At 42.6% G+C, this 27,502-nt stretch overlaps 1 protein-coding gene across 1 annotated transcript in view; it reads right to left on the bottom strand.

Annotated features, from left to right (window-relative positions):
- Positions 1 to 27,502, bottom strand: part of LOC118788161 (cytosolic carboxypeptidase 4) — a 120,610-nt gene that overhangs the window by 25,896 nt on the left and 67,212 nt on the right. The window contains exons 19-21 of the mRNA XM_036544053.1: positions 17,922 to 18,051; positions 16,013 to 16,144; positions 15,480 to 15,656 (exon numbers count right to left, since the gene is read on the bottom strand). Coding sequence (XP_036399946.1) covers positions 15,480 to 15,656; positions 16,013 to 16,144; positions 17,922 to 18,051 — 439 coding nt within the window. The remainder of the gene's footprint in view (positions 1 to 15,479; positions 15,657 to 16,012; positions 16,145 to 17,921; positions 18,052 to 27,502) is intronic.

Raw genomic sequence — 27,502 nt, 5'->3', positions numbered from 1 at the left:
ACAGCTGATGAATTTGTTTCAGGAAGGCTAATCTTTTCTTGGTAGATATTATTTACTCTAGGTAAACAGCACCAATCCAGTGACAAAGCTGTTAGTGATGTGGATTCTAGGTAGGAGAACTGCTTTAATATTTGGATATATATCCCAAAATAATGAAGGCTGTTCTGCCTTTAATTTGTCAGGTTGTGATAGGACAGTACACACAGATTAATGAGGACATTTTTAAGTGAAAGATGTTATCTGGATGGTGATATTGGGTAATGCACACATCAGAGTAAGGACTAATCAGAGTTCTGAGACTGAGGGAGAAGTACTTCTTATTGGTCATTGGCTTGCCCCCCATAAGCACCTCCCCTATGCAGTGCAGTGTGCTGGTTTTGGTAGAGCAGTGCAGGAGACCTGACTTTGTGTGAGTACAACCCCAAAAAACATTTAATTTAAACCAGCCCAGAAGGAAGCACCAGAACACGAGAAAAGGATTTGGAGGGGAAACTCTAGGTGCTCCAACTGGTTGTGCTCAAAGTCAGTCAGGTTTATTGTACCCCTGCTTTCAGGGTGAACGGTAAAAAGCAGGGAGACACAGGCAGTTCCAGCAGGCACTGATGGGCCGCTTTATACACTGATTATGTGATTCATGTCAGCACAACTTTACCTAGATAGCCCAAATGCCACCTGAACAAAGATTGTTGTACTTACAGACTATTCACACTGGCTAACAGCCTTCAAACAGCCTTGTTGGTATATATATATATATATATATATATATTATATATATATATATATGTATGTATATACGTGTGTGTGTGTGTGTGTGTGTGTGTGAGAGAGAGAGAGAGAGAGAGAGAGAGAGACATGACATTGGAATTTGTAATGAGTGGGACAGGGTGACTTTCATTGCTCTCCACATTGCAATCCCAAACATGCAGAGTTTATGTAGGGGCACAAAGCCCTGGAAAAAACTCTGTCTGCATACATTCTACCAGAAAAACTCAAAAGTCAATACCACACTGATCATATTAACATCTCTCACCCATAAAAAGCAAACATCTTTCCTATTAGAGATGGTATTCATTGAGCTTTGATCCCTCTCTATTATTTGTTCAAGTTTAACACCTTACATACATGCCAGCACAGAGGCAGCCATTGACACACTATAAGCACCAAAGCAAAACATTTCAGAAAGACTTTTGTCAAAGGTATGTTAGTATGCTGAAACATAATGTGTTTCTGTATGGCCTGACTTCAATCTACATTTGGCTTTAACTCTGAATATCAGTTAAATGAAAATTTAAGTTTTGTTCGCCATGAACACAGTTCAACAATCAACAAAATTAATTAAATAAAATTGCACTTGTTCTGAAAAAAGTACAATTGCTTGTCAAAGTTAAGGACAAACAGTGATTGAAGTTATCTAAATAGACCATAGAACAACACAATAATAAGTTCAAATATGCTAATATGGAAAGGCTTAAGCTCTTTCTAAGACCTTTTCAAAACTGACACAGCTATTGATTATAGCGCATACACAGGAATAACATTTCAGAACTTTTAAATGGTTACTTATAAATATTTGAGCCAGTTTGCCACTCAACTTTTGCCTTTTAAAGGGGTTCTTAAGTTAACTGTAACAAACTGTGCAGCCTGACTTCACAGCACAGTCTGTATGGGAATGGAACTGGCAATCATTCCAATTACTCCTGACAGAGCTACCCTCCTCTGCATGTTCCATTAAACAAATGGCAACCGAAGGGAAGGCAACATTTGTGCCAGTTCGACAAACGAACTTTTCAATTCCTGACTAGGTTGACTCCCAAGGAAAATTATCAAAATAGAGAGAAATAATTGAACAATGAAATGACTTCATTGATCCCTCAAAGTTTCGGACGATGGTTAAAATGACAAGGCACATTTATCTTTTTTCCTTTTTGTCTTTGCACACTGCTTGAGTCTGTAGTCGGCTGGCAGTGCAGGCATACAAACTGGTACTCTGTGCGAATTGAAACAATTGTCACATACCCTCATGCAGCATCTTAAATGAACGCCTATTAATTATTCAAGGTCTGACCTTAAACTGAGGTGATGCCAAGACCAGATAAAAATAATAATGATTATAATTTCACCATACAAATAATGCACTCCTCATTCAATGTGAGTCATTCAGTACTGCAAAGCAAAGACTGCTCATCATATAATAAAAGGCCTTCAATTTATATAGCATTTTCCTATAATTGGAAGGATGTGCCATGTGTCTTTCAAGCTGAGGTTTTGCTGTGATCACTTGAACATGTAGCAGGGGTGATGAAGGTGCCAGATCTTTTTGCTTTGATGGAGATCTTAATTAACTCTCAACCAACCATGCAAACGCAACTCAATACAAGTGATTAAGGTCGCAGTAGAACAAGCTGTGCATTTCAGTTATAGATTTAAATGAATGTGTTGCATCATTTTGAGAGAGCTTAAATTAATGTGCACAATACAAAAACAGATATGAGCAGAATAGCTCATTGAGATTACTGTTGGCTTTGCTTCACTCCCCTCCCCCTTCCAAAAAACATTCCCCTTCCCTCTCACGGCACAGAATGCACACATTCCTCTACCCTGATATTATGGATTTGGGCTGAAGGATTCAGCATGTGTTTATGGTTGTGAGATAAACCTTCCTCTCACTGCTGAAATTAACCTCTAATCTCTGATAAAGTACAGGCCCCACACTGTGGGCAGGCTGTGTCACCACATAACGCTGAATCCCCTTTGCAAATAACTCCCAGTGAGTCTCGTTAACGGGCCTGTGTACCTAGAGAAAATGGATTTAAATAGGCCAGTGCACAGGTAGGTTATCAGTGAACACTGAACATTTCACACACCCCCCCACTCCAACCCAAGTAACTTTTCCTTATGTGAGAACCTCTGTTCCAGACTCACTCAGATTTGACATTTTCACACCCATTTTGAGGGTTTCTCATCATGATTCTTTCATTTGATATTAAACCTTGATGAATATTGTATGAAAGCTCACTTTCTCAGTGAGAAAATGACCTTTAGAAATGATTCGCTGAGGTCACTGCCTTAGCATTGGAAGCCCTCTCCGGCCTTGTGCAGCTCAGCTCCGTGAGCACCGATGCTAACAAAAGGATTCTTACAGGAAAGTAAAGTTTGCCAAATAATTTGGAAAAGAAAAAAGATTTAGTCTAATGGGCTGAACAAAGCTGAGAGACTCATTCTGATGCTGAATTCCTACCTTGACGATGGAATGTAAACAGTTTGCATAATAGAATACATTATGCAAAGAGGTTTGGTTAATGGTGATAGCAGAGCGAAGTCCATGTCCATGGTGAAGTCCATGAACCCTAAAGTGGGTGGATGTTGTGTTATATATTACTCACTGAGTTGAACCAATCACGACTTCTTTTATGAAGAGCAAAACCTTTATCTTAAAATAATGATTATTCACACTTGACGCCAGAAGTGGAATTAGCGCTGTGCAATGACACCAACACAATTAGTTAAATATTGTCTGAAATTTATAAATCTGACTATAAGGATATGCACACAATGCAAGCAATTCACTCACATCTGGATTGCTGAATTATTCCCCATGAACTGTTTTGTTTAATTAAAGTTATATGATGAAAGATTTGTACAGGTTCTTCACAACACACTTTTCTTCAGGTCTAATAATATGGGCTGTGGCTTTCTGCAAGTGAGGTACCCCACTCTCTGCCCATTTTAAAACATTATTGTTGCTCTAATTAGAAGTGGCTCGTTTGTTGAGATTAATCATTTGCTGTGAGAGGTGCTAAATCAGACAGCTAACATTTTAGTGTATCAGGCGAATGTTAAAACATCTTCTGCCATGTTATTATTTTTTGTGCCTCATTAAATATCATGAAATCCTCCAAGTCACAGCTGAATTTACTGTAGCATAATGAAAAAAAAAGATTCATTATCTTTCGCCTCCCAGCTACAATCTTCATCTTTGCTGAGTGGCTCCTCTTTTTCTTAGGCATTAGGAATATCAGTCCAGATTTTTAAGACAAGGTGTATCGTCTTCTGTCTGTTCTTCGTGTGTTCTGGCACACCTGTCTGAGAAGAGTTACAGTAAATTATGCACATCTACCAGCCACCCAATTTTAGGAAATTGCACAGCAATTACCTCTCTACTCTTTAAAAAGTAGTTATTGCCCATCCTGTAATTAAGAAGACATTTGCAAAATTCGCTTTTCATCAGGGTGCAGTCTTGGTAATGCGTAAATACACTCCTAGTTAAAACTCAGGCTACAATGCCTACAATGCTACAACTACACTTGCATGTATTAGAAGAGTAGTTGACATTTCTGCACAAATTACAATGTTCATAATGCCTGAATGTTCCACCAAAGTGCACCATTAAAGTTTTCAGAGTCGTTGTTAATATCTCCTTAGAAGAAAACTGGTCAGGCAAAACAGTTTAATTTTTCCACAGTGTTCCCCTTACAGGCCAACAAGGCACTGATTTGGACAACTGGAGAGGTCCTTGAAGCCATAAACAGAACAGTTATACTCCAGCACTCTGACAACTGCAACCTAGCTATTTTTGTTTGGAACAGTTACACACCACTTGTTTGGAAGAGCTTAGATGTTTGAAAACAGCACTCAAGATGCTTAATAAAAGCATTCGCAGCTTGCTAATCTTTTTTTTCCTCCCACTTGCATATCCTCAGAAAAATTGGAGAAGAAAAAAGATCGTTTTCTTTTTTATAGTGGGGGGGGGGGGGCCCTCAGACATCTTTTTTTTCTTGCTACTTCTCCTTAGTGAAGGTGATTAGAGGTGATATCTTTGTGATGCAAATGAGTTTTCTTTGAAGCTTCCCTCCTTTGGAACAGAGGATCTCTCTGCATCGAGGGGTAAAAAAAAAAACACTTCTTCTGTCACTGACGATTGGGAAAACGGATAAGTTTCAGTTTGTCTAAAGTCACAAGCCATTACCGTCTCCTGCGCACTTCCAAGGGGTTGAAAGCCTACATTTGGTCTGCGTCTGATCGGTAAAACCTCGCGGATTTAACATTCAGTAAGCAGCGCAGTATAAGAGCACTCGTTAATTCATATTTAGCACTTGGATCCCATTGCTTTGAAAGAGAAAAGAACGTCTTTTCATATTGCCCCCCCCCCCCCCCCCCCACACCCGCTCAATCCAACAACATGTATTTCAAGCGTAATTGGCTGATTTCTTGGCACTGCAGCCAATGATTAAACTGCTATTGCTATAAAATTGCATGAGAAAAAAACATTTTTAAAAAATCACCGCATTTTTTTTTAAATGCAGTCAGTCTTGCCAAAATGAGTGTCCCTGACTCCTTCACACACGCATAAACACACACACACACACACACAAACATATTTTTCTTTGTACTGCTCTGAATAAGGACACCAACACCGATGATGATTTAGCACTGGTGTTCTACGCTGTGACCCAAGCTCTGATTCAGTGACTGACTGAGAGGGTAATTAAGCCTCTGGTCTCTGCCGAATTCCGCAGCCAATCCCGCGCCTCACGGAGGCTGCTAATTGGTATGAATTAGCGGCGAACGGGGGGAGGTTTCTGCCGGCCACTCAGGAAGAGGGGCCACTTGAATTCGCTTTGCAGTCTAATAGCCTGCCAGGCTCCTGACACCTTCTGAGAAAACCAGTACAGACTTTTTAATCAAGAGACACTGTGGCTTTCACCCGACCTAAGAGCACACGTACGAAACATCTGGCCAGCAACCTGCCCTAGGGGGTTTTAATGAAGCCTCTGATTTTCTGGCCCATGCACTGGGTATGTCCAGTGCATCCAGAAAGGGCCTCCTGTAATAAGCAAGGTACGCTGATTCATGCATGAAGTATTTTAAGGGGTTGCAATGCTCTCCTCAAATGCAGTACTACCACATCAACAATCCACTCAACAATCATGACCAGGTTTAAAACAAGGATGGTCCAGTACAAAGATGAGAGGCACTCATGTATTCAATTGATCTCCATCACTCAAAATCCTACAACATACACAAAATAATGTGTGTGATATATGAGGCACAAACAGGCTGTTAAATCTGTAGGTGTATTAGTTTTTTATTTTTTGTGGGAGAACACAAGCCAATGTACTTAAATAGATTAATGAATTAATTGATTTAATTTGAAAACATATAATGATTACACACAAACACGCATACAAAAATATAATTATTTTGAAACATAACTTCACCCGGACAAATTAGCAGCTGTGTAAATGAAAACATGAAAGCTGCTATCTGAGGATCATAATGAACAACAAGGGAGAATGTGTTATAATGCTCAGAAGGGCTCATTAGAGGTGAAGAATAGTGGTGATTATTTAGTGCTCATTATATTGGTAGACTGATTAGTTTGGTAGAATTAGTATGCACAGTGTATAATGTGACTGTGTAGTTTTTAGGCCGCTCACGGAGTTGTGACCTGTGGCCTACTTTCCAAGAGATGCTGCTATGTTGAACTAATCATGCACACAAGGCACACTGAAAGTGTGTACGTGGCACAAGGCCGTCCCAACGGTGAGGCCTATGATTTCGAGCACTCATATAGCTGTAGAAATCACTCATGTAGCTGTAGTTCAGTATTAGGTTAGTCATGACATGTTTAACCATTTGGGATGATCAGCACAACCAAGGTACCTCAGTTCCTAGAAGCTTCTTTTATAATAAAGGTTTTGTTCTTAGGTGATATAGGGGTTCTCTACCCGGCTGAACTTTCTCCCACTCTGCCTCCCTTGTCAGTGTCTGTGACAAAGAGGAGTTGGGTCAGAGTGTACTCCTTATCAATCTAGAGATACCTTCAGAAGCAATGTTTTTCCAATTAGGCGCCAGACTCTAGGCGATGCAAGGACAGTTATAATTAACCACTCTGGACAGCTCAGGGATGGTATAAGATGTTCTTTGTTCTTTGTTTAGTACAGAAGCAACGCAACAACAACGTGGCACGGACCAGAGTCGTGTACATATATCTAGGTGTGGGTGCGAGAATTACCTAGCCGCACTAGAGACAGACTGAGCGTGAGGACGAGTGTGCAAGGCTTAAGACTCTAAGTGAGACTTAGTGCGTGTAGTACCTGAAGCCGACCTTCATGTATGAAGTCTTGCTGTATTGAAGACCATCAATAAAACCTGTTTCTACCTCATCTTCGACCACGCTCCAGACTGAAGTTCTTTGTGTAACAGTTTATTAGTTAGCCTGCGAGAACATCAATTCACCAAGAGCCAACAACTTGGTGCCGTGACTCGGATCCACGAGGAAAAGGAGAGATCCTGCCAGAAAGTGAAGAGAAGACACTTGCGCGCTTTCAACATCTGTTGATCTTCTCTAACAATTGGTGAGCCCCTTTCCTTACCTTGCTGGGTTCCAGAAAGAACCGAGACATTTACAGAGTACATGTAACACTATAAGTAAAGGCTAACAGTTAGACAAAGAACTGTGAAGATACGTGCCTACAATGAGGGAGCTGTAATCATTGTATGTTTGATGTGTACACGAGGGTGAAAGAAAATTTGCAAACTGCAAAGTGTGTGGTGCACCTTGACTGCAGAGAAAAAGAGTCTGTAGTGACCGGTTAAATGCATAGCTCCTTTGGGAGAGCGCTATAGCGGATATCCTACGAGGAAGGGTACACTGGTGGAAAATTGGCATTTGTATGTGTACGCTTGAATTCGTGGATGCACGTGCCTTGTCACGGAAGATCGCGATATTCCTACAGTTTGAAATAGATCTGTAGAAGCCCGTCAGGGAACGGAAGAGCTGTCTAGACGTTGATGTGTTTTATTTGTTTTATGTGTTTTTGTACTGTCGACAGTGAGCGAGTGAGTGTGTGTGTATATATCTTGTGGTTTACGGTGTTTGGATAAAGAGCTCTATTCAAACAACCGACGGAGTGAAACTCTCCGGGAGGAGGAGAGTAGTGTGTAAAAGACATCTGAGTTTTCCTAGTGAGAGAACTAGCACTGGTGTGACAACAGCCTGAGATTAATGATAATGGCGGGTGCTCAGGGAAACTCTGAACCTGGTGCTGACAAAACGGAGCAGATTCCTACTACTGAGAAGGGTGGGAGAGCTGCGCCCGATGTTGATTTTGAGACAATGGTGGCAATGAGTACGGCGTATTTGCGGTCCACTTTTAAATTGGAACAAGTTGAAAAAGAGATTGAGCAAAAGTATGGGATTGAGCTTGAATCTGGTGGTGTGTGGCCAATTGATGATGTTAAGAAAGCTTGGGGAAAGTCGCAACGTGTGCCTGAAAAAGAAAGAGTGCCATTAACTTTGGTGGTGTTGGGTCAATTGCGGAAAAGATACGAAAAGCAAGTAATTTCGGAGTCTGAGAGGCAATTGAGCCACGAGAAAGAAAATGTCAGGGCGTTGGCTGAGGAGATAAGAGAAAAGAATGTGAAATGCAAGAGGCTAGAAGAGGAGCTGTCGGAGCTCAGAGGCAGACTGAGAGAAAATGGGAAGGAGCAGGAGCCCTACTGCAGGGGCGGAGCTACAGTTGAAAGGGGAGCTCACGCCTGCCCCACTGCTCCTCCCTACAGTGTCTACCCGTATGCGGAAATGGAGGAAGCAGTTCAGTTTGAAAGACGATATGCATTCAGAGCAATGGCAATGGGCGCCTCTAGTGATGATGACGAGGAAAGCACGGTTGTTGCAGATGATTCTGAGCCCAACAGTGAAAGGCGCTTAAGGCCCCTAGTGGTGAAAAGGCACGGGGATCAGATGATCTACGCTCACAAAGCATGCAAGCCAGAAGAAATTGATAAGTGGTCCAAAGGCCTGCAGCATCCACGCAAGGCAGGGATGGAGACTTGGACAACAATTGAGCGTTTGCGTCACATCTATCGCCTGCATCCCAGTGATGGCCTTCAGTTACTGTGTACAGTGCTTAACACTGCTGAAATCGCTAGAGTGACTCATGAAGTTGAAACAGCATTGGGAGATGATAGACAGAATTTGGGTAATGCCTGGGAAGCAATTCGTCTGTGGATCCAACGAGCTACAAGAGCAACAACAGATTGGGGAAAAATTGCTGCCTGCATCCAGAAAGCCGGAGAAGCAATTGATGACTACTCAGACCGGTTTTCCAAGCTGTTCCTGAGACATTCTGGAATAGAAGGCCTCAATGAACGGAACATCGGAGGGAATGCGAATGGCCCACTGAAGGCAACATTCATGCAAGGCCTGTTACCTGAAGTGCGGAAGGCGGTCAAGTTGAGCACGCCTGGATGGGAAGATAACCGCACAACATTTGAAGACCTGGTGACAGCAGCAAGAAGAGTGGAAACAGATCTTGAATGCAAGATCCGCAATGTGGCTGCACAGAAGCAGAAGAATCAGAAGGGCAAGACAGGAGCCTGCAGGAAGTGTTGGAAGCCCCGAACATTGTCATTCAGAAGGCAACAGTCTCCAACCCATCTACAATGATGAGCGCTGTTGAAATTGAGGAAGATGACCACGTCTGTGAAGACATTGTCGTCACCTTGGAGCAAGATCAACACCTCAGGGAGACACCTCTCCACAATCCGGAGTTGGTGCTGTTCACTGATGGATCTTCGACAGTGGAGGATGGAGTAAGGCATGCAGGATGGGCAGTGACGACTGAGCATGACATTCTGAAGAGAGGCTCAATGGCACCTGGAACGTCAGCACAACAAGCAGAATTGAAGGCCTTGATAGAAGCGTGCAAAATAGCAAAGGACAAAACAGCAAACATATACACTGATTCAAGATATGCTTTTGGGATTGCACATGACTTTGGCCTGTTGTGGAGACAAAGAGGATACATGACAGCTAAAGGAACACCTGTCAAAAATGGTCAATTGGTTAAGGAGCTCATGGATGCAATCCAGCTGCCAAAAGAAGTGGCAGTGTTGAAGGTCAAAGCGCACACGAGACAGAGTACCATGGAAGCGAAAGGCAATGCCTTAGCTGACGAAGCTGCGAAAAGGGCTGCATGGATGGAGGGGGGAGAACAAAGTGAAGACCAAGATGAAGACACTGAAGCTGACACTCCTAGATCACACCTGGCAGTGTGTCAGAACAGTGAACGATTGACGGATGTCAAGGAAATGCAACAGAATGCCAGTAGAGAAGAAAAATGGGGATGGATTGAGCACGGAGCGAAACTCCATGATGACTGCCTGTGGCGACATGGCACGAAGATAGTGGCTCCATCCAGTCTCTTACCATATCTGGCGACTCAGATTCACTCCCTAGGACATGTGGGAGTAGATAAGATGAGATATCGATTTTCACAAACATGGTGGAATTCAAACTTTGCAAGTGTTGCGAGACAAACGGTGCTAGGGTGTGTCACCTGTCAGAAGAACAACGACGACAGGAGAATCAAAGTGCCTGCCAAAAGGACATTGGCACCACCGGGACCGTTTCGACATCTACAGGTGGATTACATTTCACTACCACCTTGCAAGGGCTATCGAGATGTACTGGTGATTGTGGATAAATTTTCCAGGTGGGTGGAAGCGTACCCCACTAGGAGAGGCACTGCGACACACACGGCGAAAACATTGGTGAAAGACATAATCCCTCGATGGGGATTGCCGGATCAGATCGATTCAGACCAAGGAACGCACTTTACAGGAGCTGTTTGTGCGGAGGTTTGTCGAATGCTGGAGATCCAGTGGTCTCTTCATTGTCCGCATCATCCACAATCCTCTGGACAAGTGGAGCGAATGAACAGGACGCTGAAAGAGAGGCTGGCGAAAAAACATCAGGATGGAATTTCATGGCTCGAGGCCCTACCTGCGGTTCTGTGTAGCATGAGAGCGACACACAACAAGGAAACGGGACTGAGCCCCTTTGAGATCATCACTGGAAGGCCTATGTCTTTACCAGGAACAATTGACATGCGCAAGGCTGACATACACTTGACATCAGATGCCTTGATTTCTTATTGCACTGAATTGACTGAAGCAGTTCGAACAGCTGCCCAGCAGGTGGTGGAGGCGTGGAAACAGCCACCTGACGGGGGACATTCTTTAGTACCTGGTCAATGGGTCATGGTTCACAAGCCCCAAAGGTTACCATTGGAAGCGAAATGGGAGGGACCCTATCAGGTGTTATTGGTGACAGACGCTGCAGTCAAGGTGCAGGGGAAGCAGAAATGGATTCATGCAAGTCATTGTAAATTAGCTGAGCCCCCAAAAGAATAGGGAGAGTACAACAGCAGCGCTATGGGAAGAGTCGGAGGGTAGAACTGGAGGCAGTATGTTCCAGGGGTTACCTAAAGACGAAGAAAACATGAAATGACATGTTTCATGCTGTTTCATGTTAATACTTCTCATTGTGTTACGACCCTGCTGGAGGGCCAGACGGGGGAAAGTAGTGGAATCACTGGAATTGACAGTTAGTTAGGACGCTTAAAATGTCATTACGGCTATGATGTGTTGGTCGTTTTCCTGTGTGTTTGTGTGTTTGTGTATCTTTCAGGGTTCTGAGTCCTGGGCAGTCAGAGGTTACAGGAGCTGGCCTGGATCAACCTGTGGATCGAGTGACCCTCCTCCTGAGCTGCGACATTGCCTCGTTTGTCATCGAGAGTGCCTGAGGGACGACGACAGAATCTTTGGGAACATCGTTCAAGATCATCTATGAACTGATATATTGACATTCTGTGTGATAACATCTATGATGAATATGTGGTTTGTTGTGGTGTTTGTGTTGTTTTTGAAAGTTCAAGCACATTATGACAGTCATCATGATACGCACAGGGATAACACATTTCTAGCCATGGCACACAGCTATGCTAGGGCAAAGGGACAAGATTCATGTTGGGTGTGTGGGTTATTGCCAACATCTTCTAACACATATCCATACGTATCAGTTCCATTCACATTAGCCGACTATGCTACAGCATATAATGACACACAAAGCCCCTTCTTTGAGGGAAACGTGACCTTCTATACACGACCAATTCCATCAAGCCCCCCAGAGCGAGTGAAATTGAGTTATGCGCCTGAGGGTATGTTATGTTGGGAAAACAATGGTACGGGTATGTTTTTGGGACGAAGTTCATGTAACTATAGTCTTTCTACTTTAAGACCATGGGAAGCGATGCATTGGCATGGACATTTTGCTGTAATATCCTTGTTCGTTTTAATGCCAAATTTAGGAGCTGAAGACAAAGCCGCTCCAAATGGGACAATGTATGTTTGTGGGAAGCATGCTTATTCATATTTGCCTGCTGAATGGTCAGGATCGTGCTATACGGCATATGTAGTACCAGCTATGCGTATGGTTAACATCAAGCATAGAGGTAAGAGGGACGTGTTCCACAGCACAGAAACTGTTGCTACCCCAACTCAACGTTTCTTTGCTTCATTAGTTCCAACTTATGGTATTACTGTCGCATTAGATGAGATTAGGCAGATGGCTTTTGCCTTAGACAAAATTGCTAATGATACAGCAGGAGCATTGACACTGATAAATCAGGAGCTACATTCAGTGCGTCAAATGACGTTGCAAAACCGCATAGCCTTAGACATTATTCTGGCAGATAAAGGCGGAACATGTGCAGTTTTGAAACAAGAATGTTGCACGTATGTACCAGATGCGTTTGTTAATGTCACCACATATGTACAAGACATTTACGAGCAAGTGGCCCACTTAAAAGCATCTCAGAAGTGGAGCTGGGAGACATGGTTAGGATCTTGGGCGGGAGAATTGTTACCCCAGATCATTCAGATTGTGACACCTTTTATTGTTTTGATTTTGGGCATATGTTTGTTTTTTAAGGGTGTAACCTGCTTGGTCAGCAGAGCTATGACACCTGCACGTGTGGCCCAGATGACAACGACGTTGAACTTGACTGAGACTTCGTTTTTCTATTAGCTTTCCTTTCCTTTTATTAATGCTAGAAACGCAAGATGCCTATGCTCTTGAGAGTATAAGATTCGCTTCGCTTATATATATAATCACTTTATCTATCACATATAATCACTTTCCTTTTTTGTGATCATTGATGAGTTTGGGAATGATCAGACGGGGGACTGAAGAATAGTGGTGATTATTTAGTGCTCATTATATTGGTAGACTGATTAGTTTGGTAGAATTAGTATGCACAGTGTATAATGTGACTGTGTAGTTTTTAGGCCGCTCACGGAGTTGTGACCTGTGGCCTACTTTCCAAGAGATGCTGCTATGTTGAACTAATCATGCACACAAGGCACACTGAAAGTGTGTACGTGGCACAAGGCCGTCCCAACGGTGAGGCCTATGATTTCGAGCACTCATATAGCTGTAGAAATCACTCATGTAGCTGTAGTTCAGTATTAGGTTAGTCATGACATGTTTAACCATTTGGGATGATCAGCACAACCAAGGTACCTCAGTTCCTAGAAGCTTCTTTTATAATAAAGGTTTTGTTCTTAGGTGATATAGGGGTTCTCTACCCGGCTGAACTTTCTCCCACTCTGCCTCCCTTGTCAGTGTCTGTGACAAAGAGGAGTTGGGTCAGAGTGTACTCCTTATCAATCTAGAGATACCTTCAGAAGCAATGTTTTTCCAATTAGGCGCCAGACTCTAGGCGATGCAAGGACAGTTATAATTAACCACTCTGGACAGCTCAGGGATGGTATAAGATGTTCTTTGTTCTTTGTTTAGTACAGAAGCAACGCAACAACAACGTGGCACGGACCAGAGTCGTGTACATATATCTAGGTGTGGGTGCGAGAATTACCTAGCCGCACTAGAGACAGACTGAGCGTGAGGACGAGTGTGCAAGGCTTAAGACTCTAAGTGAGACTTAGTGCGTGTAGTACCTGAAGCCGACCTTCATGTATGAAGTCTTGCTGTATTGAAGACCATCAATAAAACCTGTTTCTACCTCATCTTCGACCACGCTCCAGACTGAAGTTCTTTGTGTAACAGTTTATTAGTTAGCCTGCGAGAACATCAATTCACCAAGAGCCAACAGAGGTGAGAGGGGAAAGAGCAGAATGTATAGAATGTATGGAACTGTATGGGCAAGCAAGGAAGGTGTCAGCTGACATGCACCTCCAAAAGTGCACTGGCTGTCCATTCGAGAGACAGCTAGCAGACAATATGGTACCCCAACCGCACAACAACACTGACCTTTTCTCAACTGTCTCCACGTAACAGATGTATTTCAAAGATAATCAGGAGTACTGAACTGCTCATTTTCTTGTGTAGTTTAAGTGTAGATTTACGCTTTGTTATTATGATTACATAGCTTTAGGGTGTACTGCTTCTGTTGAAAGTAGAACCTTAAGAAAGAACAGTCTCCACGCAACAGCAATGCACCTCCCAAAGCTACAAGTACACCCTGTCTGTTTCCCATACTTTTAATCATACTGATTTACAGACAGATTCAATGTGCGACTGGTATATTTTATTTTCAGGACTCAAATAAGCTTGTGATTGACTGAATGTAAAATGGGGAAAAAAAAAAAAAAACAAGTTTGTGGTGACATTTACTGTGTGTGTTTCTATGGAAACGCAGCGCTGAAGCAGGGAGCGGGAGATCGGTAGGTTGTTAGTGTAGTGCAGCCCTGAGGCTGAATAGGTCTGAAGACTTGAAGCCCCCTCTGAGCAAACCATGCCCTGCAGACAGCTTGCATGTCGTCTAATTATGTTGCATGCTGGAGTGAGCCAGGCCCCGATGTGGAATTTTCAGGGGCTTTTCTCACCTGTTTCAACATCAATCCAAGTGAAACTCTGCACGTCTGGTCTACTCCCAATGTTCGTTGTTTCAGCGGATGTCAATAAAATCTGTTTGCTTATGTTACAGTAAAATGAACTTCAGGTTTTTTGTTGTTGTTGAATTATTATCATATTTTCCATATATTTGGAAATATAGTATACCGTGTATGTGTATAGTGTACCGTGTACCGTGTATTCCTCGATAGAGGAATGGTCAGCACTTTCAATTTCGATTTCAACTTCAGAAAGAACAGATCAGCATGGCATGTTGTGTGCTGTAGTTCATTAGCAAAGAGGCTCACAGTTCTGAATTCATAAAATCCAAATAGAGGTCATGTAGTCATGATACATAGTTGAAAAATATGCATTACATTCTGTTAAACCCAGAGGTAGACATGATTAAAGTTTTAACAGTGTGTGTGCGAGTGTAAGTACTAGGTTTTTACCTACACAGAATATTTCTGTAAATTCAAGTAGGTACAATAAAAACGTTTTGCACTGACATAGAAATTTGGGCCTTCATCGCTTCATAAATCTAAGTGCATAGATAAGGGATACATTATAGATGCCTTAGAGTTACTTGAAATTTATAACATTTATTTTTTAAAAGAAAAATTATTCTTGATTACAATAAATAAACAAATAAATAAATGCCTTAAAGCAAAGTAAGAGTAACCAAAAATTGCCTCTGTCCTTCTAAAGAATAGCTCCTGAGGGATGTCTGACCTAATCAAAGGGGAGTGTCCTTGATGTGGGCAGGGCCTGACACACCCACCTTGTAGATGCCCTGGTCACAGCCATTGTAGGTGCTTTCCATGGTGTAGCTCCTCAGCACCCCCAGCTCCCGCCAAACCACCACTCGTGCCGTCGCTTCCCTCGACTTCTCCACCAGGTAGCTGCAGCTGTTGAAGGAGAACGCTGGGGCAATCCGGTCCAGGGTTTTCGGGATTGTCTGACAAGACAAAAGGTTCCATGACTGAGGTTTTTAAGTTACTTTACCGTTTCTCACCTTGGGGACCCACAAATTCTGACCATTCCACATAACTGAATGCACTATTCACACTTTTCACACTCTTAAGATTTTCACTCAGTCAGTCCCAAACAAATCTGAAGCAATTTCAAAAATCTTACCATCAGTTTATTACTTAATGAAGAACCCAAGACCCTTCATTCACCCAAGGTATTAAAACTCCAGTTTTCCCAGGGTTATTGTATCCAATTTAATATAAATGTATAAGGGAGGGAGGGGTGTAGCTCCTGTTCACACTGAACACAGAGCTGAGAGGGACAAGGGAAGCTGGTGTGTACCCTGTATCCAGGGTCTTCCTTCAGCGTTGCCGTGTTGACTGAAGACCCAGACTGCCAGAGAGTCTCCTTCACACTGCATCCGTATAGGAAAACATTCTTTTTCCTGGAGTGGCCGTGGTAATCGCAGAACACCTTAGCAGAGAGAAGACATGGTTATGGTGGGTTTCAGACCTATCCGTCATGGCTGCAGCGAGTCCCTTTGTGTACGATTGCATGGTAAAACCTTAACTCAATGTTACACTCAAAGGCAAAGGCAGAGCTAGTGGGTAAAATTACCTCAGACCCCCCCAGCTGGCCAGAGCCTCCTGGTGAAATGCTGCATGGGAGTATTTGCTTTGTGTTTACCAACTGAACGCACACTGGATGTCAGAGAGGTGCAAATCCTGCCGAGCGGCCCTCTGAGCTGTGGTGACTCACTGTACGATCGCAGTCAGCTCCATGCTCCCCTAGGCCAGATCTCACCATGCCAAACCAAAAATGACACGGTGTGGATAGTATGTGCAAGTCACCCGTGGCCTTAAACGAAATGTTGTAACACTTGAGGTACTGATTCCTAATTGCAGTTTTATACCATCAGTTTCAAAAATGACACAACTCCAAGACTATAATTGTGGAGGTACACTACTGTATGTAATTAGCACAATTAAAAAATCATGATTTGACTAACTTATTATCAAGCTAATTATATTCAGCTGTTACTATTCATAAATGTATACTGTGCCTTGTATATGAATGTCAAAACAAAAGGCAAGGTTAATTTTGTTGAAAGTGAAGACATGTATATGAATTTCAGGTGTTTTTTTTTCCTTCTGAGGAATTATACTCTATATATTTACATCCATATTCAATATTCAACATATTTACTCATAACGTTTTCAAGATATGTGAGCATCTCCAAAAACAGTAGCAACTACAATAATGCTAAAAAAGCATTGTTATGAATCTTAAAACTAAATTAATGGTATTACTCTCTTACAAAGCTGAAAGATGAATGCAGCAGTCTTAAGGCATTTTGCTAAAGCTCTCTAATAAGCAGTTTTGTTCCTGTAATGACATCCTTTCCTTTCTGATCCCGTGAAGGTTTTTTCAGACTGTCCCAAAAAGTACGCCCATGACATGCTGTGGGAGAGATAAGATGAATATACAGCTATAATAATTTGGGGTGTGCTATCAGTGACGTTCTTGAAGGGCTATTTAAAGTTATCTGGAAGGAACCTGTGGGATGCTACCTGTATGTAAATGGACTGACTGAATGCCATGAGCTTCCAGTTCGTTAAACAAACACGCGCGAATGTCAAATGCATAAACAAAAAGAAGAACCCCAATAATATCAGGCAGTTTCTTTTTTTTCCTGTTAACATTTCCTCTTTTTAAATCAGGCTTGATACTCTCAAAACAGACCCAATTAATCTGAGATGACGGATCACTGTGGAACAAAAGAACCATAAACAAGTTAATTAGATCCTCCAAGAAAATCTGAAAAGGTCAGGTGAGGTGAGGTGAGTTGCTGTTATCTGCTGGCAGAGAGGGTTTTTTTAAGTGTCTGGCCTTTTTGTTGTTGTTGTTGATGTTGTTCCCAAAGCGATTTTACAAATATAGCATAAAATTGCATTTTAGGGTAACAAACAGGGGTTCTGAAGCTTAGGATTCTCAGAAGGCCACAAGAAGGCCGACAGCCACAGTCATTTTCCAAGCTTGCTTTATACCTCTTTGTGCATGGAAGATGGGCTAAAATATGGAATTAAAATCCGCCTGTGGCTTTTTCAAAGGTGGAGACCTCTGAGAATCGCTGGACTGAGAATGTGTCCTTTTCATAACGCGTCTGAAAAGGACTCTCCGGCCCTGTCGCTAGGCGCACCGAAGCGGTGCTCCTGCTGCCGCTGTTTTTGTCACCGGACGTGGGACTCACCAGAGGGGTGCGCCCGATGCTGCTGAGGTAGTACAGGAAGCCCTTCGTGTGGTAAATAGTGGGGCTAAGGCCTTCGTCGGGCTTCATCCACTGCCTGTTGAGGTCTTCCCCATTCAGCGAGCAGCGGTGCCTGTGTTGAATGGAAGGACAGAACAAACAGGGCTGGAGTCTCATTCTAGAGGTGGCTAGAAACACCTAAGTCTAACAGCTCTGCAACCAAACTCATAGGACTTCATGTACCATCAATAGACCCACCTAACTCAGGAAGCCTGTGCAAATGCACTGCAGTACTTAGCCAAATTGGCCTTTTAGACCCTAGTAAGAAAAACAAAAGCATGGCAGGAAGAACTGTAATTGACCATTGTAATTAATAATCTATACTGCTAAAGGCAACACATTATGGCCTCTCTATATTTGCTGGTACAAAAATAGTTTTGGTTAATGCATGGTGGGAACTATTTAATAATCAATTTAGAGCAGTAAGAACTAATGTTGCTTGTTCTGTATCTGTATTCCTCCTTTATTTCTATATTAAGATCATTTGTAAAGAGCTAAATCCAGCACTTGTAGTATCAAGAGTATATTTACCTTTATCAGCTGTCATTACTCATAACGTAAAACATTCCGATAAACTGTGAATTTGGCTATTTTCCATACTCAATATTTAATTTTCACACTGCCTGAAATTTATCGCCCTAAGATGATTCATTTTAAAAATTCAAAATATATTATCCATTATTTACATTCATTTGTGTTCATTTAACATCATCTGTGTTCATTTTATTTGACAAAATCTCAACATCTTAGTAGCGTTAAAAAATGGGTAACTCAGAAGGTATCAATTCTTTATGTCCTTAATCAAAATTACAGAACAAAAACACTCTGAGATTAGACCAAATGTGAGCTTCAATGAAAACAGACAGAAAAACAAAATGGCAAGAGGCAGACGGCCCACCCCAGGGTACCAATGAATCTCAGCACCAGAATGTCTCAGTGACCCTCAGCCCCATCATTATGGACTTCAGAGAGGTCTGATGGGTATTTTATACGGCACTGCATTTCAAAATGGCGCCCTCCAATTTGTCACCGCAGAGGCCAGAGTTGAATTTTACCAGGCACATTTCATTAGAGACCAGTCAGGACAGAAGAATTACTGGCTGACTAAGCACAGCTATCAAACACACATCCGAAACATCACATCATTTATAATGTTCTGCAGATTTCTCCCCCGCTTTAAAAGCGCTACTAACTGTACCAGACTGAACATTTTGATGATAACAATTCTGCTGGTGTTTACCTTTGCGACAAACAGTGAAACAAATGTTTGAAAAAGTGACAGAAAGATATGTACTGTTACACCAAATGGTCTTTTAGATATTTGAAAACATGCCTTGAGGTTACTAAATCATGCCCCTTCACCAGCAAACCCCATTGGTGATGGTGATTTCTGTCCCCACCAGACAACAGAAAATAGCTGCACCTGTGTATGTAACATACTATTACAATATGTAACATACTATTACAAACAATATTTACTTCTTTGGAAAACATATATAGTTTACATGTTATCAATTTGACTGGAGCTGAATATAGTGAAGAAATTCAAGAGCAGTAAATTATCATACCAAAGAGTTCAACAGCAATATCCCATGTGGACTTTGAACATAAAACCTCCTGGTTACAAAACAATATACGAACCACAACTCCATACCACCACCTAAGAACAGTACATTGCTGCATTACTGGTCTTTTGAATCAAATGGAGTATGATGTTTGGCCATGTAATCTGTACACGTTGATTTAAGATGTCATTCAGTGTATTCACAAGGGAGTTTATCAATTGTGTATGACAAGCTAAACAGTGTGTTACTTTTGCCATCTCCTACACATCATTATGAATTGGGACATAACTGTGCTTAACACACACACTTGCACACATCGTAAATAACAGTAAAGTAACAATTGCTTAGATCTGTTACAAGACAAATTGCTCAGAGGTTTGACTAATGAAGTCCCTTCACATTCCAAACTTTGTTTTTGTTTTCATCTTTATGTGCAATACAGCCAGGGGAGGAATAAAAGAACATAAAACTCAAGTTTCTTAAACTCCATGGACAACCTCTTCACATTTAATATGTACAATAAACCAGTCTGATATTTATAATGTCAGACAGACATTCACTTTGCAATTTCGATTTGTGACTGCATTCTAACCCCCTGTTTGTTTTGTCTACAGCATCCTATATAGTGCCAGGCATTTCACAATAAATATTTAATAATCCAAAACTTGACTGCAAATGACATCACCCTCTGGAAAGACTTTTCATTTTTAGTTACGCTTTGTTCATGACAGTAATAATTTATGAACACTTTTGAGTCCTTTTTTTACAGACATGTCAGGACGGAACTGTATTTCTAGCTCCCACTCGGTGCTTATACTGCATGACACCTTGTCCCCATTGGACTTGCCAAAATCTTTCACAGCTACGAACAAGATGGCCACTGGCTAATCTCTCTCTCTGTAATGCAGACTCCATTCAAGTACAGATGTCACAGAATACCATCGGAATTATGCAAAACAAAACTCATACAAGCACAAGCACATGCACGCACACACAGGACCATCTGCCTATCAATTGGTAAAGGTATTTTGTAATCCAAAAAAAATCGGTTTTTCCACACAAACCAGTCCTCAAAGCAAAAAACTCTAAATTCCAATAAATCAATCAACCAATCAAGTTTTCTTTGTTAAAGCACTCCTTCACAGATGGCATTCCATGCACATAGTTAATGATATGCCCTGCAGAAACACTGTACTTAAAGTATATTAGCATATTGCATTATTGCTATGATATAAATGATGTAAGTGATATGAATGATATAATAAAATAGATTGATTTGACTGAATATTTACAATGTGCATTAAATACTGTACAAAATATATATAAAGACTCTGCAGCACATTCCAGAAGAGTTTGCAACGTGTTATGGGAAACAAGCTACTACACTTTATATGATAAGAAGGAGAAAAAGATCCAGTCAAAGAAGTGAAGTTTTTACAGAGTGAGGTAAGATCACTGAGGCTGTATACTCCAGCACTGCCTGTCACTGGTGACAAATACCATGCCAGCAGACCCAAGACAAAGTGCAAGACTGAACACCGCATGGATGTGTGCCAAGCGGGAGAAAGATTAAGGATTTAATTAGGGAAAGTGTTGTTCAAGTGTGCAAGGATTAAAACATAAAATCATCATTTACAAGTTATATGAACCAAAAAAATATCATTTAATTAATGAGATCACACTGCATCATGGGAAATTACTCTCATAAATGGTGTTGGTAAAACAATTTCTCATCCGCAAAAATATCTGGGTGGGACTGCATTCGTGCCTTTATAAGCTGTATAGTACGCGCACCAACCTGTAAAATATTAACTTAATATTTCAACTGTACCAAAGGATACTACTGCAGAGTGATGCAGTGTTATGCAGTGAAAGATCAGTTACACATGCATAACAGCCTCTGGCCTATAGTATATAAATATTATAGGGAGATGAACTGATAGTAAGTTTGGCAAAAAAGGAGAGAGAATCTTCATGAATACTGATGAAAAACATGCTCACATTAAATAATTACACTATAAATATACACTATATTTATGTACACTGTATACTGTGAAGTTAAATGTGGACAGTACATTTAAATTTGTGCATATTTACATTTATTTCAGCATATATATATATTTATATAGTATATAAATATAAATATACATTATTGTCTGTTGTTTGTTGCTCAACAGTTTGCAAATCTTTTTGATGACCTTTGATTACTCTTTTTGTTCACCATTTCCAACTGTAACAGATGTAGTAGATGAATCAAAAACAATTACAGACGAAACAGAGATACCCAAGCCAAAACCTGTTCTTGAAAATGTGCTCAGAAATCTGAGAGAATTAAACATGGATTAAAGGTCAGTTAGCACTCAAAAGCCAGAATAACTCCAATAATGCAACCAATGCATACACAGTCATGCGAGCTGATGAGATTCATGAGAATGTGCGGTGCACAGCTGAGGATTTGACCGGAAGGCAGCCCGTACAGTATCTCTTCCAGTCTTGCCTGTCAACTGCGCATCCCCCCCGTCTGTCGAGGCTGTCGGCCAAGTGCAGGCCGACCAGGACGCGTGCCATCCCCCGGATTCGGGGAGCTCAAGCTGTCGAGGTAGAGAAAGGCCTGGTGCACGGGGCGCTGACCCAAACCCCCCGCCGCCGGGCTCGGGCGACAGGAGCCGTCGCGCATGTCGTCTACTTAATCACTGAGACGGATGCTGACCGAGAATCTTTATAATGACTTATTCAGCCTCACATTTCCCAGTGCGGCGGGTTTCAGCGACGCGCCTGCCGAGGGGAGGGATGAACAGGTCCCAGACCAGATTAGCTGCAGGTTATCTTGGCTCATTCGGTATGTGGTCCAATATGCTAAAGGACAGATGTATCCTCGCACAGGCAAAGGCCTGCCCTTGTCTGTTCATCGACTCATTTGATGACAATTTTGTAGATGACACGAACCGTGAAAAACTGCAGTGCAGCTGGCTTCCGTTTCTCTGTACATATAATGAGTTGAAACATTAAAACAATGAATGTGGTTGAACCACCGGGACTCAAAGGGAAAAACTGGATCTGATAAGGTACGGAAGGAGTCCTGTCTGAATCAGCTGGTCAGATCTTATCGCAATTTCTGAGGCATGAACAGCTGACATCTTGAGGTACCACTGGACCCTGGAGGAGATACCAGTCTATCGATGGGCCATTACCCACAATCCATCACTTTCATGCAGAGATCAATGGGTACCATTTTTAAGGTCTTTAGTCTGGCATGGCAAAGGACCTCCATGTCGGGGTGGATAAACAAAGAACAAGGCCTCTCCTCCCACGCTTCCGTTCGAACGTGAGGCCTATTTTTTTTCATTGCACCTGGTTCCATCTTGTATTACCTGTCAGGTTTGATTGCCAAAGTGATTTTATTTCCTCCTTACATATGTTCTGGCCTTTCGGAGCGGCGTGAATGATTGGCAGATCAGGCGGTAAACAGCAGCCCGTGTTAAAGGACGGCGTCACCGGGGCGCTGATCTATTGACCCGCGCGCTGTGCAAACATCTGAATCTCGGGATCTCGCAGGCGCACGCTGCATCGCAGATGAATCCCCCTCCGTCAGCGCAGCTGCTGTCCGTGAGCACACGTCCATCTCCGGTTCTCCCGCACACGCGTGCTCTCTCCCTTTGTTCCCGCGGCCCGGCCTCTTTATTGCCTCTCCGCCGGGCTGATATCGGTTGATACCGCGTGATGAATGATGATCTTTTCAAATCGGCTTTAAACTGATTTGAGTCGCCGTTAGGAGATGCGCAATCAATAACGCGACTTGCCCAATTGTCTCCGAGGGAGAAAGAAGCTGATGAGCCGAGCGGCGGACCCTTTTAATTTCATAACGCCATGCGCCGGCCGCGTGCACGCTCCCACAGATGGAACACCTTCATTTTCTCTCCATTAAACCTCGCCTGGAGTCACGCGCCAACCAGCGCCACGTGATCCACTTAAATTCCGACGTGATGAGATTTTCCAAGTAATTGAATGTGTGTCTGTTTGACTATTTTTGACACCTGAGACAGAAACCTACTTCCACTTCCAGCCCTTCGCAACCGTCGCTGACTCCACAGCGCGCAGAGATGGTTCAATTCGCTCTGATAGTTTCCGGGCATGGAGAGCTCCAGGACTGAATAGCTTCCTTGGCCTTGTCTAATGGGGTTAAAGCCTCGTTTTCCCCTCAAATTTCCATCAACGTCCTTTCGGCGCAATAAGCAGCGTTTTATAAGGGACGCAAATATAACACGGTGAGTCAGTGACCTAGAAAGTGGAGTTACTCTCCATTGGAACGGAGGATCAGAGTTACTGTATCAAAGTTTCATCTCTATCATTAAAACCAATAGAAAACACAGAGCTGGCACCTGCGCTAGTCCTATCAGCTTGGAAATTGGAGGAGCGGACATTCATTTTCCCTCATTTAGAACAGCCTGGTACCTCTGAGATGAAGTTTCGGCTGCAGGAAACAACCTCAGCTCCTCCCCGTCGATCTCTAATGTGCACCCCCTGACGTGCTCTCTACTGGGTACAGAGAGGAGCAGGTCCTTCTGGAACATTCATTCAGACGCAACCCGCCGCAACGACAAAGGTGCCCCCGCTACAGAACACACGTGACGCATTACTCTTCTTCAAATGAGCAGGAGTCACAACTATTATGGGTGATTCATTACTCAACACAGCGATAGGGCCATCAAGGGGAAGGGAGGGAGGGGACTGAAGCCCCTGATTGGATATACACCCCAGGGGGGAGGTGACATGTCTGTTTGCTGCGCCCACGGAAGATTGGAACTACAGTGTTTTGTGAGTGTGGAGGCATAACAAGAAATGAAGCCTGACCTTTGCCCATCTATTTGTGTTTGCAAATTCAGGAAAAGGCATTGAGACATGGCCAGAATGTGGTGTTAGTTTTGCGGAATCAATGTGGTTTTAACCTTTACACGCGGCGTTAGTGATGGTCAGGGCCCTGTAAGGCTCTGTGAATGTCTCTTAGACAAGTCAGTACAAGAAAATGCAAGTAATGTCTAGCTCAGCAGTTGGGAAAAAGGCAGCCTCTTTAAACCGCCCCATTAAAAACAAAAAGGTCCCATTACAAACAAAATACAATGCTGTCATCTAATGCAGCCAGCCAGAATCATGTTATAGTCCCACATCGTTTGGCATGGAAATTATAGGAGGCGTATCTCACGATAAGAAAAGTGTTACTCCCCAAGGCACCCTTTGCCCCTCCCTGAAGGAGTTATGCCTTCACTGCCATCACTTACCAGTTTAAAAATAGGACACTTATTTAGCCGGGCCTAATTGTTTGCGCTGAATGCCTATGGTGAGATTGCAGGTCCCTTCTTTATCAAATTAATGATGTGCAGTGTGACGCTTTGTATAACTTTAAGGAATGTTAATAATCTGTCACTTCTGTTGAGGACACAGTGCGGAACTGATTGGCTCTGACACCTTCATTTGGTGCATAACTTCCATGATGTAGCGGGGGTGGGGGGAATGAGCCATTCTCCTGCAAAATCACAGCACAGAAATCCACAGACAGACAGGAGTAAATAAAACCTAAATACCGATAGGGAGAACAGACAGTCTTTTCAAAAAGGGTATTTAGAAGGACATTTTATACTCTGGTGTCTGAAGGGATGAATCCGGCTCAGTGCAAAGACCTGACAGGTAGTTTATAACCACATTCACTTATTTGACTTTCAAAAGCAAATTTACATAAGAAAAATAATAGCGGGAAATTATACTGCTTCTAATGGGAATCGAGAGGTGCTCAAAAGTTAAAAACAGCATCCTAAAAACACGACCACTGAAAGAAAAAACTTACAAAATCAGGCTCAGTATGATAAAGCCACTTCAATACAATTATACACTCCTCTCCTCTAGCACTTTAGCAGACCTGTGAACTGACAGAAATGAAGTAATATCAGACTGGTTCTATACATTAAATCATATGCTGTATCAATGCTTAAATTATATTGTTAACGTCTCCTTAAATGGGATGTCAATTAACAGCATTTTGTTAATATGCATATCACTCGTAAAAAATGAATTTGCTTGGAGAACTAGTCAGACTAAATGGAACTGGCATAACCATCCAATGATGAAACCCTGATGAAACCCACTTCATAGGACTTTAACAGCACAACAGGCGAATAGGGACCCTCAGGCTCAGGTTATAATTCAAATCAACAGGGATAGCTTTAAAAAGTATGCTGAAGTATGTTTTTCGTAAAATACACATAATATGTAAAACACTTGTTCATGCAGATATGATACTTTCAGTGGTAGCGTCTGAAAATGAGTTCCCCCAAGAGCGTGATGGCATGTCCTGGTCTCATTGGGTGTAATCATTAAAGGGGACTGTGCATGTACCCCAGGGGTTTGTACCTGCAGGTTTGATTCTTTGATTCACTTCGATTCAGTGGGCCACTGCCACTGTGCCCCAAAGGATGTCACTAATCCTCGATTGCTGTGCTAAAATTTCCATCTGAATAACTGGTTAATGTATCAAATTTAAACTCAAATGTAAATGTCACATTTAAATCTTAATCAAATTTAAGGGTACACACCGGGAAAATAAATAATAGGGTGGTGTCAATGAGGTGGCTACCAATTCCACTCACAACCTGGGAGGAACTGACATTTTCGAAATGACTGACATCTCAGAAATTCCACGATCCCGGCAAGCGTTGCATCAGCCATGAACTTTCTGAATGCTAAAGAAAGAAAAAGAGGGAAAAAAGCTGATCTCCAAAAGGGTGATGAGGTTTTCATGCATACAAGCTGCTCAGTTAGCAGTCACAGACAAAACTGCTCAGCAGCTGTTATGTAGGAGGCAGAGCTGGCACACATCAGCTAAGAGGATGAAGGTTAAACAAGCAACCTGGAGATGGTAGCATACATCCCACAGCAGGTGCCGATGCATCTACAGCTCCCCACTCTCTTATTTCTCCCCACCGCTGAACTTCAGCTGCATTTGACAAGCATATGCACTTCTCTTTCGCTGTTTGAAATCGTGCCGCGCCGCACCGCTAACAGCACAATCGAGCGTCTCGAAAACTTTAGTTCATTCTGGCCCTCAGCGTTCTCCTCAGTGTCCTGTTTCATCTCTTCCTTCCACTGTCCTTGAGACGAGATAGGGAAAAAAAGTTTGTGATTGTTAAATGCATTCCTTGCACTACGAAATTTCCTTTGCCTAAACAGTATTCTAATCCAACACGCTGTTCTTCAGTCAGTCACTCTGATGCAGAACTCCCCCCCACAAGAGCTGCTCCGGCAGACAGAGAATGGCGCGACTGATTGACAAGTCTCCTGGGGACGTCCCAGCCAGGAGATGTAAACACGGAGGGCAGCAGCTGCGGGGAGACTGCTCGGAACGGCGCTAATACAAAACTCCGATCCGCTTTTCATTTAGCGGGGACGCCGTCTCCTCCATCACCGAGTTCAAAGCGCTCCCCAAACTTCTGAGCCCTTAATTGCTTCACTCCCACATTAATGTGCTCGGAACCCTCTTTGTTACGATGGATATAAGATACATTAAAGAACAGCCGCTGCGGAAGTGGAATTAATTTCAAGCACTTAGACAGCTTCCCCGGAGGGTTCCGACTCTGCTCTATTTCGCCGTTGCCTACTTATTGTTCGCAGACAGGAACGGCTTCTCACTTTAAACAGGAGTGAAACGGCGGGTACACAGCACCCCGCGAAAACAGCCCTGAATGGAAGATTTGCGCACAGTAAGTCAACGCTCAGTAATTAAAAGTTCCAGCTGTTCACTGTAAGACATGCCTATCTGACCCATCACTACATGGAAAAGGAGTCCGATCCTTTATGGCTTTGATGCATTTTGTCACGTTTTTGTAAAAATCGACCACCACGCAGGTAAGTTTCCTGCCCGCTAGCTAACATTTGAGACAACTTAAATTGGGCCCGAGGTGAATAAAGACA

Source organism: Megalops cyprinoides, chromosome 13, assembly GCF_013368585.1.
Source record: "Megalops cyprinoides isolate fMegCyp1 chromosome 13, fMegCyp1.pri, whole genome shotgun sequence".
Lineage (NCBI taxonomy): Eukaryota > Metazoa > Chordata > Actinopteri > Elopiformes > Megalopidae > Megalops > Megalops cyprinoides.
Note: the sequence above shows the minus strand (reverse complement) of the source record. Positions and strands in the feature narration are given on the sequence as shown.